Source organism: Gorilla gorilla, chromosome 1 (genome assembly GCF_029281585.2).
Source record: "Gorilla gorilla gorilla isolate KB3781 chromosome 1, NHGRI_mGorGor1-v2.1_pri, whole genome shotgun sequence".
Taxonomy (NCBI): Eukaryota; Metazoa; Chordata; class Mammalia; order Primates; family Hominidae; genus Gorilla; species Gorilla gorilla.
The window spans coordinates 12,165,012-12,184,084 of record NC_073224.2 but is presented as its reverse complement, the minus strand read 5'-3'; the positions used below and the strand labels follow the sequence as shown (position 1 = coordinate 12,184,084).

Below are 19,073 nucleotides of genomic sequence, written 5' to 3'. Positions count from 1 at the left end.
AAGCCATTCTCCTACCTCAGCCTCCCGAGTAGCTGGGACTACAGGCGTGTGCCATCACACCTGGCTAATTTTTGTATTTTTAGTAGAGATGGGGTTTCACTCTATTGGCCAGGCTGGTCTCGAACCCCTGACCTCATGATCTGCCCATCTCAGCCTCAAAATGCTGGGATTACAGGCGTGAGCCACCGCGCCCGGTCTGGAATTTTTAACTCTCAAACTTGCTGACACTGAGCTTCCAGCAAGTCATCAATTATGGTTTAGATTTTCTACCTCCTACAGAGGTTTCTGATTTCCTCCTGTAAATTCTGTGTCTCACCGTCCACCCATCTCTTCAATTTTGGGGCAGCAGTTTTCCCTATGACTTCATTTCTCTGATGGATCTAAGAAGAGTTGTTAATTTTCAGTTCGTTGAACATTTTTCCTGTTGGGAAGATGGGAGTGAGGTGTTCCAAGCTCATTACATTCCAGACTGAAAATTCAAAGTCCACAATATTTTTTAAATTACAGCTTTTTATTATAGCTTTGGGGTTTAAAAAAATAATAATTGAGAGGAATTTTCACATGTTGTACAATAGCTTTTGATTACAGTAGTAGTGAATATTAGGTTATTATATGATTGATATGTTGATATTATTGAAATGTTTTTCCAGAGACTGAGGTGCCACTCAATAGCTATTCTAATTATTGTTGACCGTAATTTCTTATGTTACATCCTGTAATTTTAATTGTTATTGATTTGTAATTCTTTATATTACACCCTGTGAGGCCAAGGAAATACTCTTTCAGAATTCTCCATGAAATGTTTTACTACAATTCTCTCTTATTTGGCTACCATTTCATAGATAATCATCACTCCCGTCTATGCCTTTCTATCTCAGCCTCCCTCTATTTAATCTTCCATCAGTTTTTAACAAGTTGATGGTATTTGATCATGAGTAATAATATATCTTATTTTTCAGAATCTACTCCATTCTTTAAAATCTCTTGGATAACCCTTTTAATTAAGGCTTTTCTTTGAGCCTCGATTCCTTGGAGAAAAGGAAATTGTCAGAAACGACACACTTGTGTGATATGCCACCAGCAGGCCCATTGCTATATACCCCAGCCTTCTCTTTGTTATCTAGCTAATGTTAGGTTGCCTTGTTTGTCTGAATATATAATTATATTTCAGGAAAAGGAGAACATAAGTCTTCCGTACTTTATATCATGTTGGGTCCTCTAATAATCAACAAATAAAAACACTGCTTAATAATGCTTAATGTATTTGGTTTTGTTTATTATAGGAGGAACTCTCTGGAATGAAAAATAAAATACAAGTAGTTGTGCTTGAAAACGAAGGGCTCCAGCAAGAGCTAAAATCTCAAAGACAAGAGGAGACACTGAGGGAACAAACACTTCTGGATGCATCCGTGAGCATTATTTTAAATCATAAATTTTATTTTAGCGTGAATATTCCCTTCTGCCCTCTCTCCTCGCCTTCTTAGCTGCTTAGATTTTCTCCCTGAAGTGTGGCCAAAGTACTATGTTGGTATTTGTTTGAGACCTCAAATATCAAACTTCACTGTGGTGGAATGAATCCTCAGATGAAATGATCTCGTGATATTTTGCTACAGTTTCCTCTCTGAGCATACCATTTCTGCCTTACCATATGGAAAGATCCGGTCTGAAAGCAGGAAGTGTGTTATACAGGAAGGACTTTGCTAAGTCTAGAAACCGTTCAGAACCTTAACTTAGATTTCTGTTGGATTTCTCTAAATTTTCCTTGAGGTCTGAAATCTAATAAGTCTAATTAGCTGCATGATGTAGCAGAAAAAATGTTGGCCTTAGGATCCAAGAATCAAAATGTTAGTCTTCCCATTGTCCCTAAGAAGGCTGGTGTTTAGCAAGTAATTTTAGAAGGCTTTACATAGCTTCATCCCATATGTCCTTTATTTCTTTATTGGTAATTTGAGAAGATTAACCTATACCAGGAGTTTTCAGTGCAAATTCCTGGACTCCATCCCCTGTGAGTCTGATTCACTTGGTCTGGTTGGCTCCTAGGAATCTAAACTTTCATCAAGTTGCCTAAGTGATTCTAGTGTCAGTGGCCCAGAGTTTGAAGAACATTGGGTCAGATTATCTCTATAATTCTGTGACAGAGAATTATTGTGGTGACATTTAAATAGTGCTTAAATCTTATGACTTATCAGAATACTTTTGTCTTAAACTTTTTGTAACTGTTTTGCTATAAGATATAGTCACAGCTTGTTCTGCTTTTTGGGACAAATTCAACTTTCCATGTGGAAGTTTTCATACTTGCCTATTCCAGCTTCACTTTGCAGTTTACTTTGGTGGTTTTGACTTTGTCGTCATTAGTAAATCAGCTGTTAAGAAAACATGAAAGTCTTGATGTTTCATTGGGATATCCTCTAATTTTCGTTTTTGAAGTTTTTTGTTTTTTTTTTTAACTTGAATTGATAGTTGGTTTATAATCCTGGAGTTGTATATGTTAGGGTTTGCTATTGAGAAGTATAGGAGTGTATTAACTCTGATAAATGAAGTGGGCTAATTAGTATTTCAGTTTAATTTTCTGCAATTGCATTTAAGTTTGTGATCAGTTCTTTTCTCCTCACTGTATAACTTTTTCCTGAAGATTTGTATAATTATTAGTGGTAAAAACTCCATCTTAGTTGCTTATGATTTTAATGTCAATTTGAGGAAGATATCACCATATAGAAAATACTTAGAAGTAGCTTATTTTAAAAATATTCATTTGCTTTTCTTCCAAACACGTGGTCACTTAGCAAGCAGTGATTCAATTATTCATAGTCCTCAGTATTTATGTAATGCCAAAGAAGTGGAAGAAGGGGAAGTGAAGTGAGAAAGGAAATTAGGCAGACAAGTGAATCAGAGGGCAAGAGAAATGAGTAATGCAAAAGGGGAAGGAAATGATGGTCAGAGCACACATGCCTTGCAGCATGAGCAAAGAAAATGTGCTAAACAAAACTACAGTCAGAATCATAGAAAGGATAAGGTTTTAGAGAGGTTTTGTTGTTTTTTAAACATTCATGTGAGCTAAATGTAATGCAGATATTGAAATGATTACTGCAGATATGCCAGATGACCTTGATATCTATTTTAATGTTAATCTTCTGTTATTTGTTGTTGTTGAATTGTTACCCCATGTTTTACCTGTGTAAGTGAATTGAAATATTTCAAGGCCAGATACAGTGTCTTACGCATGTAATTTCAGCAGTTTGGAAGGATGATCACACGAACGGATGGATCACTTGAGTCCAAGAGTTCCAGACAAGCCTGGGCAACATAGTGAGACCCCATCTCTCTAAAAATAAAAAAAAAATTAGCTGAGCATGCTGATGTACACCTGTGGTCCCAACTACTTTGGAGACTGAGGTCAGAGGATCCCAGGAGGTCAAGGCTGCAGTAAGCCCTGATCACGCCACTGCACTCCAGCCTGGGCAACAGAGTGAGACCTTGCCTCAATAAAAACAAGACAAACAAAAAACCAGACATTTCAGCAATACATGCATGGTGCTGTGTTACAAGTTGTAACATGAATAAAAATGTTTAGGATATCTTAAATATAAAAAATCAAGAAATATCTTCTTTTGGAGGGAAGGGGTTTTTGTAATGAGTCAATTAAAATGTTGGTGCTAAATCTTCCCTTGCTATATTGAAATTTGCTGATTTCAGTATAGATTTTCAGTGTTTCATAATGCCTTTTAAAAAAGATAATTGAGGTGGCCAGGCGCAGTGGCTCACGCCTGTAATCCCAACACTTTGGGAGACCAAGGTGGGTGGATCACGAGGTCAGGAAATAGAGACCATCCTGGCTAACATGGTGAAACCCAACTCTACTAAAAATACAAAAAATTAGCCAGGCATGGTGGTGGGCACCTGTAGTCCCAGCTACTTGGCCGACTGAGGCAAGAGAATGGTGTGAACCCAGGAGGCGGAGCTTGCAGTGAGCTGAGATCGCGCCACTGCACTCTGGCCTGGGCGACAGAGCAAGACTCCATCTCAAAAAAAAAAAAAAAAGATAATTAAAACATTTATATGGTGTATTAGGTTCTCTCAAAGGACAGAACTAATAGGATATAATATATATATGAAGGGGGTTTATTAAGTAGTATTAACTTATTAACTGACACAATCACAAGGTCCCACAACAGGCCATCTGCAAGCTGAGGAGCAAGGAAGCCAGTCTGAGTCCCAAAGCTGAAGAACCCACAGTCTGAGGTACAAGAACAGGAAGCATCTAGCACAGGAGAAAGATGTAGGCTGGGAGGCTAAGCCAGTCTAACCTTTTCATGTTTTTCTGCCTGCTTTATATTCGCTGGCAGCTGATTAGATGGTACCCACCCAGATTAAGGGTGGGTCTGCCTTCCCCAGCCCACTGACTCAAATGTTAATCTCTTTTAGCAACATCCTCACAGACACACCCAGGATCAATCCTTTGCATCCTTCAATCCAGTTAAGTTGACACTTAGTATTAACCATCTCATATAGTAATAACTAACATTTATTGATGACTACATGGTTATAATGTGCGAGGCACTGTGTCAAACACTTTATTTACGTTATATTACTTCAGATTTGCAATAGCCACACAAGGCAGGTGTTATTATCTCTGTTTTCAGAGGAGTAAATTAAGGTACACAGCTGTTAAGTAACCTAAGTAATTGGCCTAATGTCACAGAGCTAGATAATGGCAAAGCAAGGATTCAAACCCAGGACTATCTAATTCTCTAAATACACCCGGTAGAACCTTAAATTATACCGCCTTTCTGCATAAGTTAGGAAGAGCTTGTCGACATTGAACCAAACCATCTTTGTTTGCAGAGGATAGAAGTTTTCCCTGGCAGAAAAGAGAAGAACCTCCTTTTTATTGTCTCCTGCTTGTAGCCCTGGACTTTGATGGTAGCCTGCAAGACTTTCAACTTTTGGTCTAGTTATGACCTAGAAGTTAAAGAAGCAAGCCATTCAAAGTATATTTCATTCCTGTCCAGATTTTTCATCACTTTTCCTTCTCATAAAATATTTCCTCATGGAAAGCTTTTCTCTAGAGTTCACAAAATCAAAATAATACGAAAACATGTTATTTATTCAACATTTTTGTCATGTGTCCTTCTTTAAAGATCCAGGAGTTTTTTCTTAAAGAGAAAATTTCTCGGCCAATATTTTTCACATTTGTTTTCATCCCCTCTCTTACCACTGCTCCCGCCCCCCGATCCCCCACCACCCAATTAAGAAGTCAAAGGTTTTGAATGATCTTCAAGGATTTAACGTACTTAGATTTTTAAAAACATCTTGGTTAAGTAGCATTCAAGTTTTTTAAGACTATCTGTGAAAGAACAAAATGTCCATTAGACTAGCAATTCTTTCCAAAGAATGATAATATTTTATATCATAAGTCAGTGTTCTGTGGTCTACATGCTCCCTCCAATTTCTCCATAGAAAATTAGTACCACCCTCCTTCACTGATCTCAAAAACAACTTTAAATGCAATCATATCTTAGGGGATTTGACTCTACCGAGAGAATCAAGTGCAGACTCATTCCATGGTGTGGTATACTCTCAAGTCCCTTACTTGATTCTTTAGCTTCATCTTCTGACATTCATCACCTTATGTTTTGACGTCTAGTAATGCTGAATTGTCTAAGACCCCCCTGCAGGCACCATGCTATTCCATACCTCTGTGATGTTTATCATGAGGTTCTCTCTTCTTAGAATGCCCTTTCCATCTAGCTTACCCTTACTTATCCTCAAGATATCACACCAGTGTCAATTTTTTTTCTAGAAAACCTTCCTTGGATTTCTGGGTGCCCTTAGTATCCCTCCTGTGTTTTGGTAGAGGCCCCTGTGCACACCTTTGGCCTAGCACTCACATTATTAAATTGAAATTACCTGCCTAGGTGTGTGTCTCCCTTATTAGACTGTAAACTCCTTGGAGCTAAGATTGATCTTGCTCATTTTTGTTCTCCAAGCTCTTAGCACAGTGTCTGAACACCATAGGTGTTACACAAATGTTTGCACTAAACTGAACTTCCAGAAGAATATAAAATAGACTGTCAGAGTACTACTTTAGGTGAATGTAGTTTACCACATTCGAGCATGATACGACACTGCAGTATGGTTCAGTGTCTGGGGACCTGTCCTGTCTTGTGACTACTACCATATCCTTTGGCCCTTAGCAAGTGTTCAATAATTATTTGTTGAATTAAATTAATATACGTATTTTAATCCTTCTTGTACACATAAATTCCCCAGATCGTTGGGCTGCTTACAACATTGAATGTTGAGAGGGTGACAGAGGTTGCAACTAACAATGGGTACACTAAATTCAACTCAGGCATGTTTGGTTTGTTTGATAAATTTTGAGCCAGTGTTTAATAATGTTTCACATGAAGTCCAGATATTTGGTAATATGAATTTTCACTCCCACATGGCAGTGATTGACTGGAATTGAGTAGTGGCTGCTTCCTTTGGATGGTACACATTTCTGTGGTTTGTCACAGAGCCTACTCTTCTTCCTTTTTGAATCCCTGGCAGGCAGGCTGCATGTCAACTCTGTTTATCACCATACATGCACTGTTTCTTTTTACTGAAGATAAATATTTTTCCGGAAAGGCAGAAGATCGTAATAATAAAGGACTTTAAAGGAAAAAACTGTTCCTTTTTCTCATAACGCTTCTGACACCAAATGTTTGGGTTTGTTTTCTCCTACACCTGGCCATTCTCTGTTTCTCTGTAGATACCAACTAGGTGTCCAGTGATTCAATTCAATTCTGACACTCACTACACAGTATCAGACCCACAGGTTAAGGGCTCAGTTCCACATGACTGCCTGCTATTTTAGATACCAACTGCAAATAGTAGGTCTCTTGGTTATCCACAATTCTGTCTGATTTGTCTGTAAATTGGGGATTCCTACAATCCCCTCCTCATGTGTGATAGTTTGCTATAACGGCTCACAAAATTCAGGGAAACACTTTGCTTGCTATTACTGGTTTATTATTATATAAAGGATATAAATGAACAGCCAACTGAAAAGGCACATAGGGCAAGGTCCAGGCTGGTCCCAAGTAGAAGAGCTTCTGTCTGTGGAGTTTGGGTACACCACCCTCTTGGCATGTGGATGCATTCGCCAACCCAGAAATTCTCTGAACTTCATCATATAGGATTTTTATGGAGGTTTTATTACATAGGCATGATTGGTTAAATCATTGGCTGTTGGCGATTAAGTCAATCTCCAGTCCTTTCCCCCCTTGAGGTGGGGGAGTGGGGCTGTAAGTTCTAGTCTTCTAATCATGGACTGCCGCCACCAGTCATCTTATTAGCATACGAAAGGATACTCTTATCACCATGGAGATCCTAAGGATCTTAGAAGCACTTGTGTCAGAAACCCAGGACTAAGACCAAATATTTTAACAAAAGATGCTCCTATCACCCATGTCACTCAGGAAATTACAGGGTTTTAGGAGTTCTGTGTCAGGAACCAGGGACAGAGACCACATATATATTTGGATTCAGATTGACAGGTTTCAGATTCTAGTGCTGCCACTTATTAGCCACTTCCTACCTCTGTGACCCTCAGCTACTCTATGTGACTCAGTTTCCTCCTGTATAAAATGGAGGCAACAATGAAACCTATCTATCCCATAGAACTGTAATGATTAAATGAGTTAATATATATGACATACATAAAACAGGGTCTGGAACATAGAAAGCAGCATTTTGATAAAAATTATTATTAGCCATGCCTTTATGAGACATGGAAAATGAAAGACAAACTAAGAGAGAGGTGTGTGCTTCAAGAGTATATGTCTTCAGAGGAGTAAAGGATAATTCCATTTGTTGAATGCACTGAAATCTAGCCCTCTTTGCTCATATTTAGATTACTGCCTGTACCCGAAGGAATTTTACTTTGCAACACTTGTAGAATATGACCCTAATAGCCTGAAAATGTGAAGTGATTCTTGACCTGTAGTGTAGAAGCATATGCTTTTTCTTTTCATCATAGGTAAGAATAGGTATTTTATTTGTAAAATATGCATGTTTATTTAAAGTTGAATTCAATTGCAGTTACTGGCACATTTTATTTTAGGGAAACATGCAGAATTCTTGGATTACAACAGGTGAAGATTCTGGGGTGGGCAAAACCTCCAAAAGACCATTTTCCCATGACAATGCAGATTTTGGCAAAGCTGCATCTGCTGGTGAGCAGCTAGAACTGGTGAGTATTTGGGTGCTTTTCTCTTATACATCTTTTTTTTCTTTTTCTCTTTTGTACTTTTTAAAAATTCCGGTAAAATATATATAACAAAATTTACCATTATAACCATTTTTAAGCGTACAGTTTATCTGCATTAAGTACATTCATGTCACTCAATCATAAACATTATCCATTTTCAGAACTTTTTGATCATCTCAAACAAAAACTCTGTACGTATTAAACAATATCTCCATTCCCCTCCCTGCCAACCCCTGATGACCTCTCTTCAACTTTCGGTCTGTATAAATTTGCCTATTTCAGATACTTGACATAAGTGGAATTAAACAATACTTGTCCTTTTGTGTCTGGCTTATTTCCCTTAGCATAATATTTTCAAGGTTCATTTTGTTGTAGCATGTGTCAAAATTTCAAGACTGAATAATGTTCCATTGTCTGTATGTTACCAAACTTTATCCATTCAATCTATTGACTGATATTGGGGTTGTTTCTATCTTTTGACTGTTATGAATAATTATGCTGTGAACATTGGCATATGAGAATCTGTTTGAATCCCTGTTTCAATTATTTTAAGTATATACCCAGAAATAGACTTATTGGATCATATAGTAATTCTTCATTCTTCTTTCTGCTCCTCAGACTTGATCATTTTAATTGTCGTTTCTTAAAGTTCACCAATTCTTTTTTCTACCTGCTCAAATCTGCTCTTGAATACCTTTAATAAATTTTTTATTTCAGTTATTATACTTTTTAGCTCCAGAATTTCTGTTTGGTTCCTTTTTATAATGTGTTTTCCTGATTTTCTTTAGTTGTTTGTCCATGTTTGTCTCTTGGCTCTTTGAGTGTATTTAACACAGTCATTTTAAAGTCTTTCCCCAGTAAGTCTGATGTCTGTGGTTTCTGAAGCGTAGTTTCTGTCAGCTTATCCTGTTCTTTTGAGTGAGCATGTTTTCCTGTTTCCTTGTATTCCTTGTTATTGTGTTGTTGAAAACTGAGCATTTCACTATCGTAATGTGATAACTCTGGAAATCTTTAACTCCTTCTTTTCTAGAATTTGCTGTCTTATTTTACTGTTGAAGGCTGTAATAGTCCTTTTGTTTTGAGACATTTCCATACTATTTTTGTGAAGACTATTCCATGTCATGTGTGATTATTGAAGTCTTCGTTCTATTAGCTCATGTTCAGCTAATGTTTGACAGAGATTTCCCTGAATTCCAGGAGCTGAAAACAAACACCCCCCACTCCCCCCAAAAGGTGGGGGTGGGGGGGGGGGGAGAGAGAGAGAGAGAAAGAGCGAGAGAGAGAGAGAGAGAGAGAGAACAACCCACCTCTCCCTGTCTTTTCAGATTGGCTCTGTGCTGGGACATTCTTTTCCCATTTAACCAGGCTTGCTCTGAGCCTAGGGATCAGCCATAGGTGAAAGCTTACAGTCTTCTCAGGATGTTTCTGAGTGTGTATCTTTCCTAGACATACTATGACTTTCTAAATTCCCCCCCACACAGCTGCCTTTGAACGTCCTTATTTCCCAAAGCGTCAAAAACAATTCTATTTTAAGATGAAATAATACTTTTCAATCCTTTGATGTATGTAACAGACGTTTATTCTTCTCTTGCTAACCTGAAGTCTTCTTTGCGTTAAATTTGACATGTCAGAGTTGATCAACAATGATGAAAGAGTGAGATTAACACTGTAAATGGAATGTTCCAGGGGAAGATAGAATGAATCGTAGTTCAGGTTCTCATTATTATCCACAGATGATATAGTTTTCTAAAGATTCTTTCTGCCCAGTCGCCCTCTCCTGTCTTAGTCCCTAATCCAAGCTTCATTCTACTTGGGAAAGAGTACCCTTCTTCAAAAAAGAAAATTGGAAAGACTAAGTAAATTGTGTCTTTTTTTTCCCTATCTGAATAATTTACAGTAGCTACTTAATACCTATAGGATAAAGACCAATGTCTCAAGTCATCCACAATTTGCGTCAAACTAATGTTCGAGACTAGTTTCACACTCTTCTCCTGTCTTTTCTTTTTTGTTTCTTGTTTCTTTTTGAGACAGAGTCTTGCTCTGTCACCCAGGCTGGAGTGCAGTGGTGCCATCTCAGCTCACCACAACCTCGGCCTTCCGGGTTCAAGCGATTCTCCTGCCTCAGCACCCCAAGTAGCTGGGACTACAGGTGTGTGCCACCATGCCCGGCTGATTTTTGTATTTTTACTAGAGACGGGGTTTCACTATGTTGGCCAGGCTGGTCTCAAACTCCTGACCTCACAATCCACCTGCCTCGGCCTCCCAAAGTGCTGGGATTACAGGCGTGAGCCACTGTACCCGGCCTCACTCTTCTCCTGTCACTCTTACAAATCTTATCTGTAGGCATGCAGACCACTCACCAGTTGCTGCTTCATAAATTTATAATCCACTTTGATTTCTCTTTGAAGAACTGGCTTTGGTTTATGCAGTCCTCCCTCCCCAAAATGTTCCCTTCTTACCCTCTACCTATTGAAATGTTTCCAGTCTTCAGGGTGTAGTTGAAATGCGCCCTCTCATTCTGCTTTCCCGAATAGCATGTCTTCTCTCTTCTGTTTTCTGCATTAGAATTCCTTTCTCTTTTATGCCTCCCCCTAGGACTGTATTTATGACTGTTGGAGACTCATCTTTTTTCCTTGTGTATGAAAAAGGTCAATTTCTGCATTTGTGTGCTCTGCCTCACAAGTGTTTTTCACTTTTTCCAAGGGTTTCATTCTGGGACTTTTCTTTCTCTTGTATCTTTTCCCTATCAATGGTTTATTCTTTTTATTTTATTTATTTTTTTGAGACGGAATCTAGCTCTGTCACCCAGGGTGGAGTGCAGTGGCGCAATCTCAGCTCACTGCAACCTCTGCCTCCTGGGTTCAAGCAATTCGCCTGCCTCAGCCACCCAAGTAGCTGAGACTACAGTCATGTGCTACCACACCTGGCTAATTTTTGTATTTTTGGTAGAGATGGGGTTTCGCCATGCTGCCCAAGCTAGTCTCAAACTCCTGGCCTCAAGTGATCCACCATCTTCAGCCTCCCAAACTGCTGGGATTACATGTGTGAACCACTGCACCCGGCCAATAGTTTATTCTTAGCATAATATATTCTTTAATAGCTCCCATAAAGCAAACAAACCCAAAATATATTCTCCTGACCCTACATTCACTTCCAACTATCACCCTACATCTACATTCTCCTTTTCATACCAAAATTTTTCCAAGCAGTTGTCTATATTTATGTCTCCACTTCTTTACCTCCTATTCTTGCTTCAGTATGCTTCAGTTGAGCTTTGTCCCCCTGTAGTCCACCCCAACTGCTCTTTTTAAGGTCATTAATGACTTCCAGCCATCAGTCCTCATTGTTCTAAACCTAGTAGCAGCTTTGTATAACATGTACATTTGTTGACTATACCCTCCTCCTTTATATTTTCTAAGACACAATTTAACATAACATTCAGTAAAGTACACAAAACAAAAATTTACAGCTCAAAGATTTATCTGTAAATGAACACCTATGTGATTATCACCACTTTATGCTTCCTCCTAGTTACTGCCCCTTCATGCCTTTAAAGCTAATCATGATCCTGAATTTTCTGAAAAATACTCAAGTATGCATCGTTAAACACTTTTGAGTTCTGTTTTTTGAATGTTATATAAGTGGAATTGTATAGTATGTATTCTTTGTATCTGGCTTCTGTTGTCCACCATTATATCTGTTAGATTCATCCATGTTGTTGCATTGGCCGAAGTTTGTTCATTTTCTTTGGTGGGTCTGCTATATGAAGATATGACTTTATCCATCTGCTGTCAAGGAACGTTTGTGTTGTTTCCAGTTTGCAGCTATTGTGAGCAGTGCTGCTATGAACATTCTTTCATCTGTTGGTGTGTATGACACAAATTTACATTGCATATGTATGTTGGAGTGGAATTTTTGGTCTCAGGATATGTCTGTGTTCAACTTGAGTAGGTAATGACAACCTTCCAAGGGGTTTTATCAGTTTACACTCCTACCCATACAAGGGGTTTTATCAGTTTACACTCCTACCAGTAGTACATGAGTGATACCTTTGCTCCATATCCTTACTCATCATATAGTATTGTCAATTTTTCTGGTGAACTTATAGTGTTATCTTGTGATTTTCATTTGCATTTCTCTAACTACTAGTGTGATTGAGTATTGTTTCATACATTTATTGTCCATTTGATGCCTCTTTTGTGAGCCGCCTATTCAGATATCCTTCTTATTATTTTTATTAAGGTATGTATCTGACGTATTTATTTGGGGAGTTCTTTATATATTCTGAATGCAAGCCCTTTGTCAGTATATGTATTATAAATATATATTCCCACTCTGTGGCTTCGCTTGTAACTCTCTTGATAGTTTGCTTGCTTGCTTGCTTTGATGGCTAGAACTTCAGTTTGTTTTCCTTAATTATGTAGTTGTTTTTTATGTCCTTTTAAAAAAGTTTTTTTCCAACTACAGTCATGAAGCTATTCTTCTACATAGACTTCTAGAAATTATAGTTTCACTTTTTTTTTTTTTTTTTTTTTTTAAGACGGAGTCTCACTCCGTCACCCAGGCTGGAGTGCAGTGGTGCGATCTCAGCTCACTGCAATCTCCACCTCCCTGGTTCAGGCAGTTCCTCAGTCTCAGCCTCCCAAGTAGCTGGGATTACGGGCGCATGCCACCATGCCCAGCTAATTTTTTTGTATTTTTAGTAGAGACGGCGTTTCACCATGTCGGCCAGACTGGTCTCGAACTCCTGACCTCAGGCAATCCGCCCACTTTGGCCTCCCAAAGTGCTGGGATTACAGGCATGAGCCACCGCACCCTGCCTTTTTTTTTTTTTTTTTTGAGACAGAGTTTCGCTTTTTTTGCCCAGACTGGAGTGCAATGGCACAATCTCAGCTCACTGCAGCCTCCGCCTCCCGGGTTCAAGCGATTCTCCCACCACGGCCAGCTAACTTTGTATTTTTAGTAGAAACGGGGTTTCACCACGTTGGCCAGGCTGGTCTTGAACTCCTGACCTCAAGTGATCCACCTGCCTCGGCCTCCCAAAGTGCTGGGATTACAGATGCAAGCTACCATGCCCGGCCTATGGTTTTACTTTTTGCATTTAGATCTACAACCTACCTGGAATTTATTTTTGTATATGGGGTCATAGTTTGTTCTTTTCCTATGTGTTTATACATCCAAGCACCATTTCTTGGAAAGGTAGTCCTTTGCCTTTATGATAGTACCTTTCTCCTAAATAAGTTGTCCATATATATTTGGGTCTATTACTGGACTGTGTTTTAGTTAATTGTGCTAATACTATACTGTCTTGATTGTTATAGCCTGAAATCTGGCAGACCAAGTCTTCCAACATTGTTCTTTATCCTTTGGCCTTTAACATTTCCAAATACAGTTCAGAATTGTGAAGTTCCAAAAGTCATTTTGGGATTTTGATTGAGATGGCTTTAAATTATAAATTATAGGTCATTTGAGAATCAACATTTTATGATATTATCTAATCCTTGTAAACTGCATATCAGTCCACTTATTTGAGTCATCTTTAATTTTTGTCAATAACCTTTCATAGTCTTCTGAGTGAAGGTTTCATACATCTTTCATTAGAATTATTCCTGACTTTTTATTTTTTATGCTATCATAAATGACACATATCTTCCAAATTTTTATTTTCTAACTCCTAATTGCTAGTATAGAGAAAAACACATGAGTTTTGTATTTTGATTCAATGTCAGTTTCTTTTGATTAGTATTAGCATGGTATATCTTTTCCCTCCTTTTACTTTTAACTTTTAACCTATTTGTATCTTTTTTGAAGTGGGTTTTTATAGAAAGCATATAGTTGGGTTTTGCTTTTTTATCCAATCTGACAATATTTGCTTTTTTTTCTCCCTCCCCCCACAAAGGCAGGGTTTCACTTTTGTTACCCAGGCTGGAGTGCAATGGCATGATCTTGGCTCACTGCAACCTCTGCCTCCCAGGTTCAAGCGATTCTCCTGTCTCAGCCTCCCAATTAGCTGGGATTACAGGCACATGCCACCACACTCGACTAATTTTTGTACTTGTAGTAGAGACGGGGTTTCATCATATTGGTCAGGCTGGTCTCGAATTCCTAACCTCAGGTGATCTGCCTGCCTCGGCCTCCCACAGTGCTGGGATTACAGGCATGAGCCACCATGCCCGGCCATATTTGCTTTTTAATTTGGGTATCTAGACCACAGACATTTATTGTGATTATTTATACAACTCAGTTTAAATACACCATCTTGCTATTTGGCTTCTTCTTTACCTATCTCTTATTTGTTCCCCTTTACCTCTTTTTCTGTCTTCTTTGAATTAATTTTTTTTTTTTTTTTGAGACGGAGTCTCACTCTGTTGCCCAGGCTGGAGTGCAATGGCATGGTCTTGACTCACTGCAACCTCCGCCTCCCAGGTTCAAGCAATTCTCCTATCTTAGCCTCCTGAGTAGCTGGTACTATAGGCGCATGCCACCACACCCAGCTAATTTTTGTTTTTGTAGTAGAGACAGGGTTTCACTATGTTTGCCAGGCTGGTCTTGAACTCCTGACCTCGTGATCCGCCCGCCTCGGCCTGCCAAAGTGCTGGGATTACAGGCGTGAGCCACTGTGCCCGGCCATGAATTAATTATTTTTATGATTCCCTTTTGCTTTTTTTTGTTGGTCTGAAAAAAATCTTTAGTACCAGTATTCACTTGATTGCTCACTTCAGAAACCCAGGATTATTTTTAGTGTATTTTTCTCCCCTATATCTATTCTGTCATAAAATTCTGTCAGCTTTTCTCTTAAATATTTCTATACTAAATCCTTTCTTTTTAATTCCTACTGCTTGATTGCTTTTGTTCATGTGCTTATCTCTTACCTATGTATTTGTAATTACTGGTTTCCCTTTCTTCACACTTCAATTATGATTTAAGACTCAATTCTGATAAAAAGTTTTCAGTGGCCCTCCAGTGTTTCTTCTAGAGGGAAAGTACAGGAGACATGTGTACCAAATAAAAGTCTTGATATTTTTATTCTTCTTGTGGCCCACCTTTACCTATTTTGCCCATCTCCAACCACCTCTCCACCTCACATTTTACATTCCTGTGATACTGATCTACTTACTTTCCAAACATGGTTTGGACAGCCTCTGTGCCTTCTGCTCTACTGGAAATTATCCTTCAAATCTTAACATTTCCTCTGTGAGGCCTTCTTTACTTCTCTTTGGCTGAATTAGGGGTTCCTGCCTCTCTAAATTTTTCAGTTTCCATATACTTCACTAGAGCAATTTATGAACAGTTGGCCCTTGAATAAGATAGGTTTTTATTGTGTGGGTTCACTTATATGTGTATTTTTTTCAAGAAATGTACCAGAATTTTTTTTGAGATTTGTGGCAATTTAAAAAAACTTGCAGATGAACCATGTAGCTTAGAAATATGAAAAAATTAAGAAAGAGATATGTCATAAATGAATAAAATATATGTAGCTAATAGTCTATTTTATCATCTACTACCATAAAATATACACAAATCTGTTATAAAAAGTTAAAATTTTTCAAAACTTATGTACACTATCACAGACTGTACATGGAGTCATTCTCAGGAGGAATGCAAAAAAACATAAAGATGCAGTATTAAATTATAACAGCATAAAGTTAAATGTAGTACATACTGTACGACTATAATAATTTCATAACCACCTCCTATTGCTATTGTGGTGAGTTCAAGTGTTTTGAGTGTCTGCTTAAAACATCATGTGACACCAGTTAATCTCTGCATAAACAGTTTGTCTTTCCAGTAAATTGCATATCACAGTAAAAAGTGATCTCTTGGTGGTTCTCGTGTAGTTTTCATCATGTTTGGTGCAATACCGTAAACCTTGAATAACACCATGAGGCCCATGCAAAGTGCCACTAGTGATGCTGGAAGTGCTCCCATGAAGCAAATTCATGACATTACAGGAAAAACTTACATTGCTTGATATGTTCCATAGATTGAAGTCTGCATCCCCATTTCAAGTCTGTTGCCCCATTTCAAGATAAATTAATCCAATATAAGGACCATTGTACAAAAAGAAAAGGAAATTTGTAGAGCCATCACTGCAGCCGTGCCAACACGCACAAAAACTTTGTACTTTTGCACAATGCCTTTTTATCTGTCATGGAAAATGCAGATTTTATATGGGTACAGGATTTCTATAAGAAAAGCATACCTGTAGACTCTAATATAATTTGAGAAAAAAAAAGTCATTTTATGACAACTTAAAACAAAAGGAAAGTAAAGGATATAAAGCTGGAGATTTTAATGCCAGCAAAGGATGGTTTGATAATTTTAGGAAGAGATTTGGCCTTAACAATGTCAAGATAACAAGAGAAGCAGCTTCTGTTGACCAAGAGGCAGCAGACAAGTTCCAAGATGCCATTATGAAAATTATTTAGGAGAGGCTGGGTGTGGTGGCTCACACTTGTAATTCCAGCACTTTGGGAGGCTGAGGTGGGTGGATCACCTGAGGTCAGGAGTTCAAGACCAGCTTGGCCAACATGGAGAAACCCTGTCCCTACTAAAAATACAAAAATTAGCTGGGCGTGATGTCACATGCCTGTAATCCCAGCTACTCAGGAGGCTGAGGCACGAGAATCACTTGAACCCAGGAGGTGGAGGTTGCAGTGAGCCAAGATTGCACCAGTGCATTCGAGCTTGGGTGACAGAGTGAGAATCTGTCTCAAAACAAAACAAAACAAAAAAAAGGACGAAAATTATTTAGGAGAAATGATATCTGCCTGAATAGGTTTTTAATGCAGATGTAAGTGGTCTACTCTGGGGGAAAAAAATGTCACAAAGGACATTTATTAGTAAGGAAGAGAAGTGAGCACCAGGATTTAATGCCAGAAGGGATAGGCTAACTCTACTGTTTTGTGCAAATGTACTCAGGTTTATGATCAGGACTGCCCTTGTCTATAAAGCTCCTAACTCACGAGACTTGAAGGGAAAAGATAAACACCAACTGCTAGTCTTTTGGTTGTGCCACAAGAAGCCCTGGACAATGAGAAACCTTTTTCTACACTGATTTCATTGATACTTTGTCCCTGAAGTTAGGAAGTACCTTGCCAGTAAGAGACTGCCTTTTAAAGTTTTTTGATATTGTACAATGGCTCTGGCCGCGCAGAACCCCATGAGTTCAACACTAAAGGCATCAAAGTGGTCTCCTTGCCTGCAAACACAATGTCTCTAATTCAGCCTCAAGATCTAGGCAGTCATAAGGACCTTTAAGGCTTATTACACATGGGTACTCTATGGAAAGGATTTTCAACACAATGGAAGAGAACCCCAGTAGCAAGAACATCATGAAAGTGTGAGAGGATTACAGCATTGAAAATGCCATTATTGTTGTAGAAAAAGCCATGAAAGTCATCAAACCCATAACAATGAATTCCTGCTGGAGAAAACTTTGTCCAAATGTGGTGCATGACTTTATAAGATTTACAACAGTCAATCAAGGAAATCATGAAAGAGATTGTGGATGTGGTGGAAAAGGTTGGGAGTGAAGGGTTTCAAGATAGAGATCTTGGAGAAATTCGAGAGCTAATAGACACCACACAAAGGAATTAACAGAAGGTGACTTGATGGAGATGAGTGCTCCTGAACCAGTGCCAGAAAATGAGGAAGAAGACATAGAAGAAGCAGTGCCAGGAAACAAATTGACATGAGATAATCTGGCAGAAGGGTTCTGATTATTCAAGACTGCTTTTGACTTCTTTTATGACGTGGACCCTTCTATAATATAGGCACTGAAACCAAAGCAAATGAAAGAAGGATTGATATCATATAGAAACATTTTTGGAGAAATTAAAGAGCATAACAAAGTGAGACAGAAATTACCACCTGTTTGCATAAAGTTAACTAAGTTTGCCTGCCTCTCCTGCCTTCCCTCCTAACTCCTCCATCTCTTCTGCCTCTGCCATCCCTGAGAAGACAAGACCAACCCCTCCTTTTCCTCCTCCAACTCAGCCTACTCAATGTGAAGATGGTAGGGTGAAGGCCTTTATGATGACCCACTTCCATTTAATGAGTAGAAAATACTATTTTCTTTTCCTTATGATTTTCCTAATAACATTATCTTTTCTCTAGATTGCTTTCTTGTAATAATACAGTATGTAATACATATAGCATACAAAATATGGGTTAATTGTTTATATTATTGTTAAGTCTTCTAGTCAATAGTAGGCTATTAGTAATTAAGTTTTGGGGGAGTCAAAAGTTATACATGGGGCCAGGCGCAGTGGCTCATGCCTGTAACGCCAGCACTTTGGGAAGCTGAGGCGGGCAGATCACTTGAGTCCAGGGGTTCGAGACCAGCCTAGCCAACATGATGAAACCCCATCTCTACTAAAAATACAAAAATTAGCCGGGCGTGGTGGCACGTGCCTATAATCCCAGCTACTTGGGTGGCCGAGGCACAAGAATAGCTTGAATCCAGCATGTGGTGGTTGCAGTGAGCTGAGATTGCGCCACTGCACTCCGGCCTTGGCGATAGAGTGAGACTGTGTCAAAAAAAAAAAAAAAAAGTTATACATGGATTTCCAACTGTACAGGGGTCAATGACCCTAACCTCCATGTTATTTATGGGTCAACTGTAATTGAAATTCTTCATTTTTCTATTCCTTTCTGGGATATTTCATAAGTTCCTTGCAGTTCAAGCCACCTTCATCTTAGATACACAATAAATATTTGTTGAATGAAAGAATAACTGGATACCAACAGAGGCTTGTAGGAGTTAGTCTATCATCATGTGATATAAAACTTTACTTTTGATCATTCATCTAGCACA

General features: G+C 38.6%; 1 protein-coding gene across 17 annotated transcripts in view; it reads left to right on the top strand.

Annotated features, from left to right (window-relative positions):
* Window positions 1-19,073, top strand: part of SDCCAG8 (SHH signaling and ciliogenesis regulator SDCCAG8) — a 245,554-nt gene that overhangs the window by 29,526 nt on the left and 196,955 nt on the right. For all 17 annotated transcript variants that reach the window (XM_055380726.2, XM_004028678.5, XM_055380741.2 and 14 more), the window contains 2 exons: window positions 1,284-1,409; window positions 8,108-8,236. In XM_055380726.2, coding sequence (XP_055236701.2) covers window positions 1,284-1,409; window positions 8,108-8,236 — 255 coding nt within the window. The remainder of the gene's footprint in view (window positions 1-1,283; window positions 1,410-8,107; window positions 8,237-19,073) is intronic.